This window comes from Cherax quadricarinatus, chromosome 47 (genome assembly GCF_038502225.1).
Source record: "Cherax quadricarinatus isolate ZL_2023a chromosome 47, ASM3850222v1, whole genome shotgun sequence".
Lineage (NCBI taxonomy): Eukaryota > Metazoa > Arthropoda > Malacostraca > Decapoda > Parastacidae > Cherax > Cherax quadricarinatus.
In genome coordinates this window covers 360,840-378,510 of record NC_091338.1, presented here as the reverse complement: position 1 = coordinate 378,510, position 17,671 = coordinate 360,840, and the positions used below count along the sequence as shown (strand labels likewise).

General features: G+C 39.3%; 1 protein-coding gene across 2 annotated transcripts in view; it reads left to right on the top strand.

Moving 5' to 3' along the window:
* LOC128696539 (HEAT repeat-containing protein 3) overlaps positions 1-17,671 on the top strand; it is a 109,701-nt gene that overhangs the window by 48,827 nt on the left and 43,203 nt on the right. For both annotated transcript variants that reach the window (XM_053787829.1, XM_053787831.1), the window contains one exon: positions 11,474-11,595. In XM_053787829.1, coding sequence (XP_053643804.1) covers positions 11,474-11,595 — 122 coding nt within the window. The remainder of the gene's footprint in view (positions 1-11,473; positions 11,596-17,671) is intronic.

Sequence of the window (17,671 nt, the reverse complement as noted above, 5' to 3'; positions counted from 1 at the left end):
AGCTCTCTCCATCTCTGTCTGTCTGCCTTTGTCCCAGAGACAATCATAAACCAGAATCAAGGACTAAGCTTATTTAGGTACAGGTATCATACATAGTGTAATTGCCTAGGATAACCCAAAAAAGCCAGACAAAGTGCTATACTGTGCTGGTTGATATAAGGCATAAGCATGACTGGCAAGTAATATGCATTTCCATTTGTTCAGATGTGACGATTATGCAGCGTGTGTAGTACCTGTTGGTTCATGAGCAGCTCTCTCTGAGAGAGAGAGAGAGAGCAGAGAGCAGAGACAGACAGACAGCAGAGACAGAGACAAAGACAAAACTAGACTGACAGACAGATAGATATAGCAGTAACAACAAATAAAAAAACATATGTCAAGGTTCACTGGGAGCAGTGCACGATTAGAACTAATGAGTGACTGCACCACCAGCAGTGTAGAGTGACACTCTTGTCTGACACTGTACTTCAAGGAGTTTCGTATACTTCCAAAACCATTGCTGGGACATATAAATAATTTATATAGTAGGGCTCAACTTATATGGCAGGTTAAGTTCCAGGCTACCGTTGGAAAGCAGACATCAGTGGAGAGCAGAATGCCATTTTTCCACTTATAAATGCACATAAATGCCAGATAACACATTTACACTAACATATATTAAGTTAGCAATAGAACTAGGCATTAAAAGCAATAAAAAGTAAAATACACACACAGTACACTCATTACTTACCTTAAAATATTTGTAGTCTTAATGTAAGGTGAAAGGCAAGTAGTATTTATAGTAAGAAATCGGGTGTGGGAGGTATGGTAGCCAGCCAGGCCACCCCACCCACACATAATATACAACAACATTTAAAGCGCCCCAGAGCAATAAAATGCATATACAGTAGGGTCCCACTTATATGGCAGGTTAAGTTCCAGGCTATCACCGGAAAGCAGAACGTCATTTTTTCCACTTGTAAATGCATATAAATGCCAAACAGCAAGTTTACACCAACTTATATTACGTTAGTAATAGAACTAGGCATTAAAAGCACAATAAAAAGTAAAATACATACACAGTTCATTCATTACTTTAAAATATTTGTAGTCTTAATGTTGGGTGAGAGGTGAATAGTACTTATTTGTAGGAAGTCAGGTGTAGGTAGCCCTGGTTCCCCATCCCAGACTTAATTAATGTACAATATTAATATACAATGCTAAAGTGGGTAAAAATGTTGTGGAGGGAGTAGTAGGTAAATTTGGGGTGCCAGGGGTAAATGAAAATGGGGAGCCTTTAATTGAGCTATGTGTAGAAAAAGGTTTGGTAATAAGTAATACATATTTTATGAAAAAGAGGATAAATAAATATACAAGGTATGATATAGCGCATAATGAAAGTAGTTTGTTAGATTATGTATTGGTGGATAAAAGGTTGATGGGTAGGTTCCAGGATGTACACGTTTATAGAGGGGCAACTGATATATCAGATCATTATTTAGTTGTAGCTACAGTTAGAATAAGAGGTAGATGGGACAAGAGGAAAATGACATCAAGTAAGAGGGAGGTGAAAGTGTATAAACTAAGGGAGGAGGAAGTTTGGGTGGGATATAAGCAACTATTGGCAGAAAGGTGGGCTGTTGCAAGTATGAGTAGTGAGGGGGGGGGGGTTTTAAGAGGGTTGGAATAGTTTTAAAAATGCAGTATTAGAATGTGGGGCAGAAGTTTGTGGTTATAGGAGGGTGGGTGCAGGAGGAAAGAGGACTGATTGGTGGAATGATGAAGTAAAGGGTGTGATAAAAGAGAAAAAGGTAGCTTATGAGAGGTTTTTACAAAGCAGAAGTGCTATACGAAGAGTAGAGTATATGGAGAGTAAAAGAAAGGTGAAGAGAGTGGTGAGAGAGTACAAAAGGAGAGCAGATGATAGAGTGGGAGAGGCACTGTCAAGAAATTTTAATGAAAATAAGAAAAAATTTTGGAGTGAGTTAAACAAGTTAAGAAAGCCTAGGGAATGAATGGATATGTCAGTTAAAAACAGAGTAGGGGAGTTAGTAGATGGGGAGATGGAGGTATTGGGTAGATGGCGAGAATATTTTTAGGAACTTTTAAATGTCGACAAAAAAAGGGAGGCAGTAATTTCATGCACTGGCCAGGGAGGTATACCATCTTGTAGGAGTGGAGAAGAGCAGGATGTGAGTGTGGGGGAGGTGCGTGAGGCATTATGTTGAATGAAAGGGGGTAAAGCAGCTGGAACTGATGGGATCATGACAGAAATGTTAAAAGTAGGGGGGGATATAGTGTTGGAGTGGTTGGTATTTTTGTTTAAAAAATGTATGAAAGAGGGGAAGGTACCTAGGGATTGGCAGAGAGCATGTATAGTCCCTTTATATAAAGGGAAGGGGGACAAAAGAGATTGTAAAAATTATAGAGGAATAAGTTTACTGAGTACACCAGGAAAAGTGTACGGTAGGGTTATTATTGAAAGAATTAGAGGTAAGACAGAATGTAGGATTGCAGATGAGCAAGGAGGTTTTAGAGTGGGTAGGGGATGTGTATATCAAGTGTTTACATTGAAGCATATATGTGAACAGTATTTAGATAAAGGTAGGGAAGTTTTTATTGCATTTATGGATTTAGAAAAGACATATGATAGAATGGATAGGGGAGCAATGTGGCAGATGTTGCAAGTATATGGAATAGGTGGTAAGTTACTAAATGCTGTAAAGAGTTTTTATGAGGATAGTGAGGCTTAGGTTAGGGTGTGTAGAAGAGAGGGAGAGTACTTCCCAGTAAAAGTAGGTCTTAGACATGTATGTATAATGTCACCATGGTTGTTTAGTATATTTATAGATGGAGTTGTAAAAGAAGTAAATGTGAGGAGGAGGAGGAAGACGACAACGACGATTTCCCTTGAAGCATGGAAAACAAAGTCCACCCCTGACAGTGACATAAGAAAACATTTGATAAGAGCTGACGTTTGATGAGCATACACGAGGGTGCAGTGATAACACTTGATAAGAAAAGATTAGAGGTGTCATTTGATGAGCATCGCCCTCCCTTTGATTTCGCAGGTACACAAACATGCCTGTCTGTCTATTTGTCCGTCTGTCAAGCTCCCTGTCTGTCTATCCATCTAGCTCTCTGTCTCAGAGAGAGCCACAAGACTGCGTCATCATGACGTTTACTCACATCTTCAAGCAGAGTATAGCACTTTGTCTGGATTTTTTGGGTTATCCTAGGTAATTTGCACTATGTATACTTGTATTTATGTGTACCTTTGAGACAGATAGACAGAGACAGATTGAAAGAGATAAATAGGCAAAGACAGATAGAGACAGACACAGATAGACAGAGACAGACACAGATAGATAGATATAGAGATAGACAGAGATCGACAGACCCTAAACTTAGGGTTAACATCACTTTCCTCTTAAAAGAGGAGTGTTAATCTGACATTACATCAGTGAATCCTTGGTGTTTGCCACACTGTTTGCTCTAGCTGGCACTCAATTTAACTGGCACTCCCACAAGGTACTAAGTGGTCCCAGATTTTTTAATATGGTGCATACCGAGTGTTAAGTCCCATTCTATGCTGACCAGGCATCTCAGGGCAATCATGCCAAATTTGGAGGCAGGAAAATTAAAACGTATATATACGTTTGGGGCGCTACGCGTAAGAACATATATATGCGTTTGGACCGTTTAGGGGTTAAACACCTGTTAGATGGCAAGAATATTTCTCACTTCAACCTAATTTGTTTTAATTGACTGGTTATGTCATTATAAATCAGTTTAATGCAAAATTAAATTCATTTTATACTGTACTGTGAGTTGATGTGTAACTAGTATAAAATTGAAGCATAACATTGTCAAACCTCAGTATTGTATTGTGTCTATGAATCATCCAAGCAGAGCAAAAAGCTGCTAGAGCTTTTCTTTCTTTCAACACACCGGCCGTATCCCACCGAGGCGGGGTGGCCCAAAAGGAAAAACAAAAGCTTCTCCTTTTAAATTTAGCAATATATACAGGAGAAGGGGTTACTAGACCCTTGCTCCTGGCATTTTAGTCGCCTCTTACAACACGCATGGCTTACGGAGGAGGAATTCTGTTCCACTTCCCCATGGAGGCTGCTAGAGCTAGCCCCTACAAAATCAAATAGGTAATTAGATAATAGAAGAGAGAATGTTGCAGCGAGGAGAAGGCTGGAGGCAGTGGAGATGTCATGTCTGAGGGCAATGTGTGGTGTGAATATAATGCAGAGAATTCGTAGTTTGGAAGTTAGGAGGAGGTGCGGGATTACCAAAACTGTTGTCCAGAGGGCTGAGGAAGGGTTGTTGAGGTGGTTCGGACATGTAGAGAGAATGGAGCGAAACAGAATGACTTCAAGAGTGTATCAGTCTGTAGTGGAAGGAAGGCGGGGTAGGGGTCGGCCTAGGAAAGGTTGGAGAGAGGGGGTAAAGGAGGTTTTGTGTGCAAGGGGCTTGGACTTCCAGCAGGTATGCATGAGCTTGTTTGATAGGAGTGAATGGAGACAAATGGTTTTTAATACTTGACGTGCTGTTGGAGTGTGAGCAAAGTAACATTTATGAAGGGGTTCAGGGAAACCGGCAGGCCGGACTTGAGTCCTGGAGATGGGAAGTACAGTGCCTGCACTCTGAAGGAGGGGTGTTAATGTTGCAGTTTAAAAACTGTAGTGTAAAGCACCCTTCTGGCAAGACAGTGATGGAGTGAATGATGGTGAAAGTTTTTCTTTTTCGGGCCACCCTGCCTTGGTGGGAATCGGCCAGTGTGATAATAAAAAAATAATAAAAGAGAGAACCTCACCTCTGGCTGCATAGTTAATGTAATACAGTTGAGAATCCTTTAACCAAAGTGCTTGGGGCCAGAAGTTTTTTGGATTTTGGAATATTTTTATATTTGCATCTATAAGATAGGATGGCTTGGGGATGGGACCCAAGTCTAAACACTGTACTGTACCGTACTGTACCATAAAAACGTGAAAAGAAGATAAATGCAAGCCCAGACACTACAACTAAGCGATATGTTCACTCGATGCTGACGAATCCACTCCATCAGTACATGATCAAGATCTTCATTTTCCTTCTGTGTAATGTTTTTCTATTATTCATTAAATTCTGTTCTTCAGCATAGAACTTCAACAATTTGTCCTGTTTCTTTAGGTGGTAGATAGGGGTTGTTCCAACTCCAAATTCCTCAGTCAGACACATCACACTTAAACCATACCCCCGGCCGGGATTGAACCCGCGGTCATAGAGTCTCAAAACTCCAGCCCGTCGCGTTAGCCACTAGACCAGCTAGCCACAATAAGATTCATCCAACTAGGTATATTTGGATGAATCTTATTGTGGCTAGCTGGTCTAGTGGCTAACGCGACGGGCTGGAGTTTTGAGACTCTATGACCGCGGGTTCAATCCCGGCCGGGGGTATGGTTTATTTGCAATCGTGTCATTACGATTTCTTAAGTCATGAAGACATCACACTTACACTGCTGTCAAGTTTTTCCAACAACTTGGACCTCCTGTGATATAAACATAAATGCTTCCTTTTTTTTTCTTTTCTCTATTACCTATATGCCTTTTCAACATTTTCAACAATATCTTCACACCACAAATCACAAAACATGCTGTAATCAGTGAGTAATTGCTGCTGACAACACTCAAAAAACTTTCAGATTTTGGAATTTTGGATAAGGGATTCTGTATTATATATGGTTGAAATACATATATGATTAATGTCATTAAAATAAATGTGATATTAATAAAGATTTAAATTCATTATTGTAAGATGTCTTCCATGATGATAGATGAATAAGCATAAACTCCCAAAGTCTCTTGTCTTCTTAGGCTGCTTTCCTGATACTAGATATCTGTGCATTCACTCGTATCTTTTTTCAGTTTTTTATATGTTCATGTAAGAAGCATATCGAAGCAAATTTTATTAAGAATGCAGATGTTTAATTAAATGAAAATTATTTATTTTATATGCAGAAGATTGCAAATGGAGAGCAAATGAAAGATTCAGTGAGCAATTGCAAATTTTGCTGAAAATAAGAAATAGGAGATCAACAAGTTGAGAGAGCCTGGAGAGCAAATGGTCTTGGTAGTTAAGAACAAAAGAGGGGAGATGTTAAGTAAAAGGACACAAGTGCAACTAATGTGACATTTTATTGTAACATTTCGCTCTCCAGGAGCTTTATCAAGCTCCTGTAGAGTGAAACATTGGCACAATAAAATGTCACATTAGTTGCACTTGTGTCCTTTTACCTAACATATTGTCAGTAATGCTACCAACATTAATAGAGGGGAAATGTTGGATGGGCAAGTTTTCAATACTGGAGTATACCTGAAGAGAATTTCGGGGAACAACACCCCCTCGGCCTAGTCTGTGACCAAGCCTTGCAGTGGATCAGGGCCTGATCAACCAGGCTGTTACTGCTGGCCACACACAAACCAACGTACGAATCATAGCCCGTCTGGTCAGGTACTGACTTTAGGTGCCTGTCCGGTGCCCTTTTGAAGATAGCAAGGGGTCTCTTGGTTATCTCCCTTATATATGCTGGAAGGCAGTTGAACAGTCTTGGGCCCGTGACACTTATTGTGTTGCCTCTTAGCATACTCGTGGCACCCCTGCTTTTCATTGAGGGATGTTGCATTTCCTGCCGAGTCTTTTGCTTTCATAGGGAGTGATTTTCGTGTACAGATTTAGGACTATTCCCTCTAGGATTTTCCAAGTGTATGTATATTATCATGTATCTTTCTCACCTGCAGTCCATCTAGTACAAACAAATTGACTTCAACTGTTACCAGTAATTTAGGTGCTTTATCATACTTATACATGCCATGAAAGTTCTCTGAATAACATAAAGGCACAATACCATGACTGGAACAATACACAAATAACCCAGACATGGGTGAGAGGAGCTGACGATGATGTTTCGGTCTGACTTGGACCATTTACAAAGTCACACTGTGTGTCTTTGTAAATGGTCCAGTTGAGACCGAAACGCCGTTGTAAGCTCCTCTCTCCTATGTGCGGGTTATTTGTGTAAAGTTCTCTGTACAATTTTTCCAGGGTCTGCAGTTTTGCCTGCAGTGAAAAGATCCGTTAGTGTACAGAAATACAGCCTCTCCTCACTTAGTGACGTACTCGTTTGCCGACAACTCGGACTTATGATGGGCTGTCTGACCAGTATGCATACCTAAATAATGTATATTAGAACTGATTTCCTCAATTCTGTTTATTACAACATATAGTACACTACTGTATAAACATTTAAAAATATCCTAAAAATGTTATAAATGGTGCAACGGCGACATTAAAAGATAGTTGACACAAACTCACTACCATTATAGTATGCTCGTTGCTTAGCGACAAATTTGTTTACCTTCGTAGTCTTAGGAATGGAACTCTGTTGTTAAGTGAAGAGAGGCTGTATTTCAACCTGGAGAGAACAAGCAATTTCAAGGGAATCATCATGGGCTTGGCATCCCTAGTTTTGAAGGTTCTCATTATCTGTCCTATCATTTTCCTAGCAGATGTGGTAGATACATTGTTGTGATCTTTGAAAGTGAGATCCTCTGACATTGTTACTCCCAGGTCCTTCACATTAGCTTTTCGTTATATTTTATGGTGGGAATTTGTTTTATACTCCAATACAGTTTTAATTTCCTCAAGTTTTCCATATCGGAGTAATTGAAATTATTCTTCATTAAATTTTCATATCGTTTTCTGCAGACCATTTAAATATTTGGTTGATGTCCACTTGGAGACTTGCAGTGTCTTCAATGGATGACACAGTCATCCATATTTGGGTATCTTAGGCAAAGGAGGACATGGTGCTGTGGCTTACATCTCTGTCTATGTCAGATGTGAAGATGAGGAACAGAATGGGAATGAGTACTGTATCTTGTGGAACAGAGCTTTTCACTGTAGTTACCTCTGACTTTACTCTGTTTACTGTTACTCTTTGTGTTCTATTCATTAGGAAGTTATAGAACCATCTACCAACTTTTCCTGTTATTTCTTTATCAAGCACTTTGTGTGCTATTACACCATGATCGCACTTGTCAAAGACTTTCACAAAGTTTATGTATACATGTACTACTTTTGCATTTTGTTTGTCCTCCAGAGCATCTAAGACCATGTCTTAGTGGTCCAGTAGTTGTGAGAAGCAGGAGCGACCTGCCCTAAACCCATGCTGCCCTGGGTTGTGCAACTGAGTAGTGATCTAGCTTCTTAGAACCCTTTCTAAGATTTTTGTGATGTGGAACATTAATGCTATCAGTCTGTAATTCTTTGTAATTGCTTTACTGCCACCTTTGTGGAGTTGGGCTATGTCTGTTGTTTTTAGTGAATATGGGATGACCCCCTATGTCTATACTCCTACTCCTTAGAATATTTAAGGCACATGAAAGGGGTTTCTTGCAGTTCTTGATGAACACAATTCCACGAGTCTGAGCCTGGGGCATAGTGCATGGGCATGTCATTTATTGCTTTTTCAAAGTCATGTGGTGTTAGGATTATATCCAACATTCTTGAATTAACCCTTTCACGGTCAAGAGGCCCTCTCCTAAACTCGTTCTCAGGGTCAAAAATTTTTAGGAAAAAATTATTTTTTTTTCTAATGAAATGATAGAGAACCTTTTCCCGATCAAAATGACACCAAAAGTATGAAATTTGATGGAAAACTTGCTGAATTATGCTCTCACGAAGTTAGCGGTCTCAACAATGTTTACGCATTGGCGATTTTGCCCACTTTGAGCCCTATTTTCGGCCAATTTCAGTGTACTAGTCAACAAAAATCATATTTATTCCGCTAGAACTCCATTTTTTTCTATCGAATGAGTACAAGAAACCACCCATTTACAGATTTCAACTATCCAATAAAGTGGTCAGAAATTGGCAATTTTGCCAGTTTCACATAAATTTCAGACGATGCCAATTTCCAAATAGGGTCCAAAATAAGCAAGACAGTCATTCCTGGCACTAAAATAACATTTTTTCTGTCCATTAGTCACGTCCCCAGACCCCTCTTGCATCTCTTTTGCTTTCCACTTTGAATTTTTATTCTCACAAAAAATAGAAGATTTACTGTTATGCAGACTACTGCATTAGTGTAGAAATGGTGTAGATATGGTATAAATAATGTCAGTGCACTTGTGGAAGAATATTAGACTCGCCAGTTGACGTGCATTGGATGCTTGGCATGATTTGTTTACTTTTGAAATTTGGTAAAAATCGAACATTTCTGCAACTTTGAGCTCAATTTCAAGGTACTTATCATTATGAAACCAATCAAAATCATCTCACTTTCTGTAATATGTTTTCCATTCTGTGAAATGAGACCAGGAAAACTAGAATACAACCATAAATACCATACAAAAATTACACTGCAAAGTCGCTGTTTTAAACCAAAAACACTGTCGGCATTTTTTTTTTTTCTCATTATCACTGTGTGCTGCAGGATTTTTTTTTTATACTGTGCACACTGACCACATAGACCCATTCTTTCATATGTAGGCCTACCAGCTTTCTCTCACTAGATTTGAAGGCGCTAGAATTTAGGCGTTCTAGTATGTCAATAACCCTGGTGCGTAAGCCGTACTAGTACATCGGAAACCCTGAAAGGGTTAACCATATTTTTAGTCTTGGTCATAAAAAATTCATTTAGATTGCCGACTCCTAGTCTGATTATAAATTCTGAGTCATATTGGGACTTCAGTATCTCACTCATTTCTTTGCTGTCAACTGTGTAAGTCCCATCTCGTTTAAGCTGGAGTCTAATACTGGATGTGGTTTTTGCCCTGGATTTGGCATAAGAAAAGAATTTTTTTTTTTTCTTTCAATTTCATTAACCCTTTCACTGTCAGTCCAGTAATATTACGGCTTTGAAGTCAGTGTCGGTCCTGCAATACTACACCAAAATTCTAGCGACATCCAATCTTGCGGGAGATAGCTGGTAGGCCTACATATGAGAGAATGGGTCTTGGGTGGTCAGTGTGTGCAGTATAAAAAAAATCCTGCAGCATGCAGTGAATGAGAAAAAACTGAGACCGTGTTTTTGGTTTAAAACACCAACTTTGCAGTGTATTTTTGTATGGTACAGTGGACCCCCAGTTTACGATATTATTTCATTCCAGGTACCATTACTGAACGAATTTGGTCCCATAAGGAATATTGTGAATTAGATTAGTCCATTTCAGACCCCCAAACATACACGTACAAACGCACTTACATAAATACACTTACATAATTGGTCGCATTGGGAGCTGATCGTAAAGCGGGGGTCCATTGTATTTATGGTTGTATTCTCATTTTCTTGGTCTCATTTGATAGAATGGGGAGATATGTTACAAAAAATGATATGATTTTGAGTGGTTTACAGACTAAAAGTAACTTGAAAATGAGCTCAGAGTAGAAGAAATGTTCAATTTTTGACGATGTTCAAGAGTGAACAAATCACATCACGTGTCCAGTTCACATCAGCTGGTGGGTCAAATATGCTTTCACAAATGTGCTGATATTATTTATACCATTTTTACAATAATCAATAGTCTGCATAACAGTAAATCTATTTTTTGTGTGAAAAAAAATTTCAAAATGGAAAGCAAGCATAATATAAGAGGGGCCTGGAGACGTGACTAATGAATAGAGAAAATGTTATTTTAGTGCTAAGAATGTCTGAATTGTTAATTCTGGATCCTGTTTTGAAATTGGCCTTACTTGAATTGTGTATGAAATTGGCCAAATTACCAATGTCTGATCACTTATTGGGTAGTTGAAATCGGTAAATGGGCGGTTTCTTGTACTCATTCGATAGAACAAATGGAGTTCTAGTGAAATAGCTATGAGTTTGGTCAACCGGAACAATGAAATTGCCGAAAATAGGGCTCAAAGTGGGCTAAATCGCCAATGCATAAATATCACCGAGACCACTAAGTTCGTGAAAGCGTAATTCCGTAAGTTTTCCATCAGATTTCATACTTTTGGTGTCTTTTACCATTGGGAAAAGATTCTCTCTCATTTCATAAGATTTTTTTTTTTTTTTTTTTAATTCTTCAACACTGTGAGCAAGTTTGTGAGCAGGGGTCTTGACAGTGAAAGGGTTAAGGATCTAAGGTGCTGTTGTAGTGTGAGCAAGGTAACACTTATGAAGGGATTCGAGTAAACCAGTTAACTAAACTTGAGTTCAATATGTGAGAATTAATGTACAGTCCTTGCACACTGAAGGAGGGGTATGGATGTTGGTAATTTGAAGGGTCATTTAAATTGTGATGCCCATACACGTGGAAAAAGTTATTAAATGAAACAAGGTGAATGTGATTTTTGTGTGCATGTGTGTGTGTGAAAGGGAGCCCTTAGTGGGAGAATTTGGGGACCACTTAAAATATGAAGTTCTCTTATTAGAAAGTTAAATCCATTATGTATTACTTTTGGTAGTTCATTATTTATATCCTACAATTTATATTTTAGGTCCATGAAGGCATCACTCATTTCAAATTATTTGAGAAAGCTCTCAATATGGTCCAGTATCCTGATGAGAAAGCTGTTCAGTGTCTACAATCCTTGAAATATGGGACGTCTTTACTGACAAAGTAAGAGTTGTTTCAATAATACTTTTTTTCCATTATTTTAATAGGTGCCACAACAGTCAAATTTCTCTCTTTTGGGGATATGTTGTACCAGTTTTGCCAAAATTGTCTTTTAGGGTGCCCTGGCTATCCCATGTGAATCGTGCAAATCCGATGGGAAAAAAAGGGGAGGGTGGTAATACTAGAGTGCTTACAACATGCTTGCTGCATCTTTCATACTGGCTATTAATAATTCACTTTCTTGGGGTTGCTGCCTTGGGAAATTCCACTTCATTTTTTATATGATTTGCAGTCCTTCAGGATGCCAGCATTTTTGTTATAACTTCAAATTCCAGCATAAAAAATATAAGTACAGTAGACTGTCAATTAAAATGTGATCTTCTGTAACATTTTTGATATACGACTATTGCAAAATTGCTACATATTTTCAGTCATTCACTCCATGAAATTCATTTATGATGGTGCAACTTTAGGGGAAAATTAGCTAAAAGCCCATACAAGAAGGCTAGTAACTGCTAATTTTGCTGTAACTACACATTGCTATACCATTGACAGTCATTTGCTTACCCTAGCTGTATATACACAAATGTTGAATGTGTTAATGATTGATATTAAAGTGTGGAAAGTATAGTAAGTAAACAGAAAGTGAAGGGATAATCTTGTGTCGCTACTATGATTAACCCTTTCAGGGTCCGTCTTGTAGATCTACGGCTTTACGTTCAGGGTCCAAACCGTAGATCTACGCCAAAATTTTAGCAGCATCAAATTTAGCGCGAGAAGGCTGATAGGCCTACATCTGAGAGAATGGGTCTGGGTGATCAGTGTGCACACTATAGAAAAAATCTGGACGCCCGCATGGCATTGTGGGAACACCGCCAAAGTAGCTTTGTTCCTCATGCCTGGCGGCTAGGAAGCTCTCACTCTCCGGGCGAATTCTGACTCTCCTCTTCACAACTTACAGTTCTAAGACTGATGGAAGTGGAGCTGAAGAGGAATACTGTGGTTTTGAACCATATGGTACATGTATCATATGGTACATTGTACCATATGGTACATGTACCATATAGTACATTGTACCATATGGTACATTGTACCATATGGTACATGTATACACAAAAATGTACATGTATACACAAATAAAGTTGCATAGAATATCATACTTAGCAGCATATGTTTGGAGAACGTAGGATAACCCAAAAAAGTCAGACAGACTTATTTCCATTAGGGTCCCTGTACCATATGGTACAATGTACCATTGTCATGTAGGGGGGAATGATTAGGGGAATATGGGGGTAAGCGGAGGGAGTCAGTAGGTAGGGGACAGGCGAGGTGGTAGGAGTGAGGTATGCGGAGGTAGGTAGGTAATGACAGGTCAGTGGTGACCACCACGACACTCTCATTAACTCTACACTACTCACTAACATATGCCTCGCCCACTCTTCACTCACATAAACATAATAAAATATGAGAAATAGGAATAGCTAATAATGGGAACAGTGAATATTACTATTCTACTCAAACACAGTTTATTATTAAGTCCTTGTACAATAATATATTTGGGAACAGGAGAACATTATTGTGGTTTAGATAAATGGGGTGGTACACATAAGCAGTGAGACAGGGAACACAATCAACTTGACCAAAATGAATGTAACTTACAATATAGTTCAGAGGGCAGTTCATCACAGGAACTAAGCCACAGGTCCCAAGACCTACACAGCACGAGTACTGCGCCAAGCCAGTACTCTGCCCAATGCCTCCAACAGTCTCCTCCAGAGACTTCAGCAGCCTTCTCCCGAGCCCCTGCACCCCAGCAGCAGCTCCGCTCGAAGTCTCTGCTCAGGAGCTCTGCACCCCAGCAGCAGCTCCACTCGAATCTCTGCTCAGGAGCTCTGCACCCCAGCAGCAGCTCCGCTCGAATCTCCTGATCATGCTCTTCCTTGGGCTTTTATGGTGGTCCAAGCTCCCTCCACAACCACGTGTACGACCTGACGCCTAGGTCTGATGCCGTCAAGAACAAAAGACCTCAGACGTGGGCGTGGCTACAGACGTTTGCCAAGGCAAGGTATTTTTTTTTTTTTTTTTTTTTTTTTTTTTTTATCACACCGGCCGATTCCCACCAAGGCAGGGTGGCCCGAAAAAGAAAAACTTTCACCATCATTCACTCCATCACTGTCTTGCCAGAAGGGTGCTTTACACTACAGTTTTTAAACTGCAACATTAACACCCCTCCTTCAGAGTGCAGGCTAAATTAGGTCTCCCCAGAGACCTCACAAGCCCAGCTGGACTACATCACATCCCCCTTTCTCCCCCAATTTAAAATATCTGAGAACTAGGACAATTTGTCCTAGTTATTAGACTATTTTAATCCTAACCCCTTAATTCTATTACAATACAAAGACAAAATTATTCATAATACAAAATTATTCAATTACATATATTTCCCTCAACTACCACAAGGCAGCATAATCAGTACACCTGGCAGTTGGCCAGCATAATAGTCGCTCTCTGGTGCAAAGCCTCCTTACCCGTCATTTCTCCTTAAACCTAAATATCGGGCTCCAGTGCCTTCCATAAGAACATAAGAACATAAGAAAGGAGGAACACTGCAGGAGGCCTGCTGGCCCATACTAGGCAGGTCCTTTACAATTCATCCCACTAACAAAACATTTACCCAACCCAATTTTCAATGCTACCCAAGAAATAAGCTCTGATGTGAAAGTCCCACTCAAATCCAACCCTTCCCACTCATGTACTTATCCAACCTAGATTTGAAACTACCCAAAGTCCTAGCCTCAATAACCCAACTAGGTAGACTGTTCCACTCATCAACTACCCTATTTCCAAACCAATACTTTCCTATGTCCTTTCTAAATCTAAACTTATCTAATTTAAATCCATTACTGCGGGTTCTCTCTTGGAGAGACATCCTCAAGACCTTATTAATATCCCCTTTATTAATACCTATCTTCCACTTATACACTTCGATCAGGTCTCCCCTCATTCTTCGTCTAACAAGTGAATGTAACTTAAGAGTCTTCAATCTTTCTTCATAAGGAAGATTTCTGATGCTATGTATTAATTTAGTCATCCTACGCTGAATGTTTTCTAACGAATTTATGTCCATTTTGTAATACGGAGACCAGAACTGAGCTGCATAATCAAGGTGAGGCCTTACTAATGATGTATAAAGCTGCAGTATGACCTCTGGACTTCTGTTGCTTACACTTCTTGATATAAATCCCAGTAATCTATTTGCCTTATTACGTACGCTTAGGCATTGCTGTCTTGGTTTAAGGTTGCTGCTCACCATAACCCCCAAGTCCTTTTCGCAATCTGTATGGCTAAGTTCTACATCATTTAATTTATAAGTACTAGGGTTATGGGCACTCCCAAGCTTCAGAACCTTGCACTTATCTACATTGAACTGCATCTGCCACTTTTCTGACCAAGAATAGAGTTTGTTTAAGTCCTCCTGAAGTTCCCTAACATCTACGTTTGAATCAATTATCCTACCTATCTTTGTGTCATCGGCGAATTTGCTCATATCACTAGTAATTCCCTCATCAAGATCATTGATATATATTATAAACAACAACGGGCCCAAGACTGATCCCTGTGGAACGCCACTTGTTACAGATCCCCACTCGGATTTAACCCCATTTATGGACACTCTCTGCTTCCTGTCAGTGAGCCATGACTCGATCCACGAGAGCACTTTTCCCCCAATGCCATGGGCTGCCACTTTCTTTAACAGTCTATGGTGCGGAACTCTATCAAAAGCCTTACTAAAATCTAAGTAAATAATATCAAATTCTTTATTGTGGTCAACAGCCTCAAAAGCTTTACTGAAGAAAGTTAATAAATTAGTTAGACAAGACCGGCCTCTTGTGAATCCATGCTGAGTATCATTAATCAAGCTATGCTTATCGAGATGGCTTCTTATAATCTCAGCTATAATTGACTCTAGTAATTTGCCTACAATTGAGGTCAGGCTTATTGGGCGGTAATTTGACGGTAACGACTTGTCCCCTGTTTTAAAAATAGGAGTTACATTAGCCATCTTCCACATATCAGACACTACACCTGTTTGAAGAGATAAATTAAAAATATTAGTTAATGGTTCACAGAGTTCCATTTTGCATTCCTTAAGAACCCTTGAAAAAACCTCATCAGGACCCGGCGACTTATTTTGCTTCAGTCTGTCTATCTGCCTCACAACCATCTCACTAGTGACTGTGATGTTACATAATTTATCTTCTTCTAGCCCACTGTAAAAATTAATTACTGGAATATTGTTAGTGTCTTCCTGTGTAAAAACTGAGAGAAAATAATTATTTAAAATCAAGCACATTTCATTCTCATTGTCAGTAAGGTGCCCATAGTTATTTTTAAGGGGACCTATCTTATCTCTAACTTTTGTTCTATAGACCTGGAAAAAACTTTTTGGGTTAGTTTTAGAATCCCTAGCAACTTTAATTTCATAGTCCCTTTTAGCTTTTCTTATCCCCTTTTTAATGTCCCTCTTAATGTCAATATACTGATTCATAAGATGACCCTCACCTCTTTTGATACGCCTATAAATTCCTTTCTTATGCCCTAGTAGATATTTGAGCCTATTATTCATCCATTTTGGGTCATTTCTATTTGATCTAATTTCTTTATATGGGATAAACGCTCTTTGAGCAGCATGTATAGTGTTCAGAAAACTGTCATATTGATAGCTCTCTTCGTTACCCCAGTCAACAGATGATAAGTGTTCTTTAAGCCCATCGTAATCTGCTAAGCGAAAATCTGGGACTGTTACTGAGTTATCGCTTACTAGTCTTCCATTCAATGCTAAATGTAATTATTTGTATTGAAACCCAGTTTCCCTAAAAAATTTTCCCCTAAATTATTAAAAAAGGGATTCTTTTGTTTCCCCTTAACAAAACCCAAGCAGGTTTTTTTTCCCCTTTGGGTTCTTTTTAAACTGTTAAAAAAACAATCCTGAAATACTTCTAAGTTAAAGGGTTTTAAATTTCCCCATCAAAAAATTCCAATCAACATGATAAAGTTAAAGTCCCCTAAATTACTACCATTATTAAATTTCCCCCTTGGCCTTAACAATTTCCCCCTTGAGTTTCCTTGGGGCCCTATCTAGAGTTTCCCGGGGGAGCCCCGTATTCCCCCTAAATCAGTTTTCTTTCTGAAAATTTTTCCCAAACAGACTCTGTATGTTTTATTTCCCAGACTTAATACCCGTTTTTTTAACAGTTCAAGCGTCCCCCGGGCGTGTCCACCCCCCCCCTCCCAATTTTAAATCTTTTTGGAACAATTTAAAACCTAATATGACATTAAAGGGCATGTCCCGACTTTTGAATTAAACCCGTCTCGGTTAAAAACCAAATACATCAATATTTTCCCCTTTTAACCCAATTTTAATCCCCCAATTTCGTCCATCTTATTCCCCCTCAATAATTGGCATAATAAACTTTTAAAACTCTCCTTTCTCTTTCCCCTTCCTGTTTTTTCCTTTTTTCTACAAAAACCTTCCCGTCTTTTTATCACCCAGGCCCCTGGTTTTTCAATTCTATCTCGTTCTTTTTAAACTATTTCCCCCAAAGAACTTTAAATTTTACACACTGGGACTTATTTTTTCCTCCCAAAGCCCATACCATAACTTTTCCCTATTTTAAAAAGTCTAACTGCCCCCTCCATTTGCAGTTCCCAGTGCTCCCCCCCACCCCCTTCCCCCTATTTCTCTAAAGATTTGGTGCTAGTCACCCCCCCAACTTTAAACCCATTGGGCCAAACCTCTCTGGCTTCTATGGGTGGAAAACCCCCCCAACCCGGGTTGTTTTCTTTAAAATCTGCAACTGGACCTTAAACCACCCAAGGGTGGCTTTTTAAACACACTTCACATGCCCCTAAAACATCTAAAAATCGAGACAGAAAGGCATGAGCTAAGACCCCCCAAATTACCCTTTTTTTCCACACAAGTTCACGGCCTCATAAAAAAAGGGGGCCATAATCACTGGACCGTTTTAAAAGGTCACCTTTTTGGAAACAACACTTCCTTTTTAAAAGTAAAAATGGG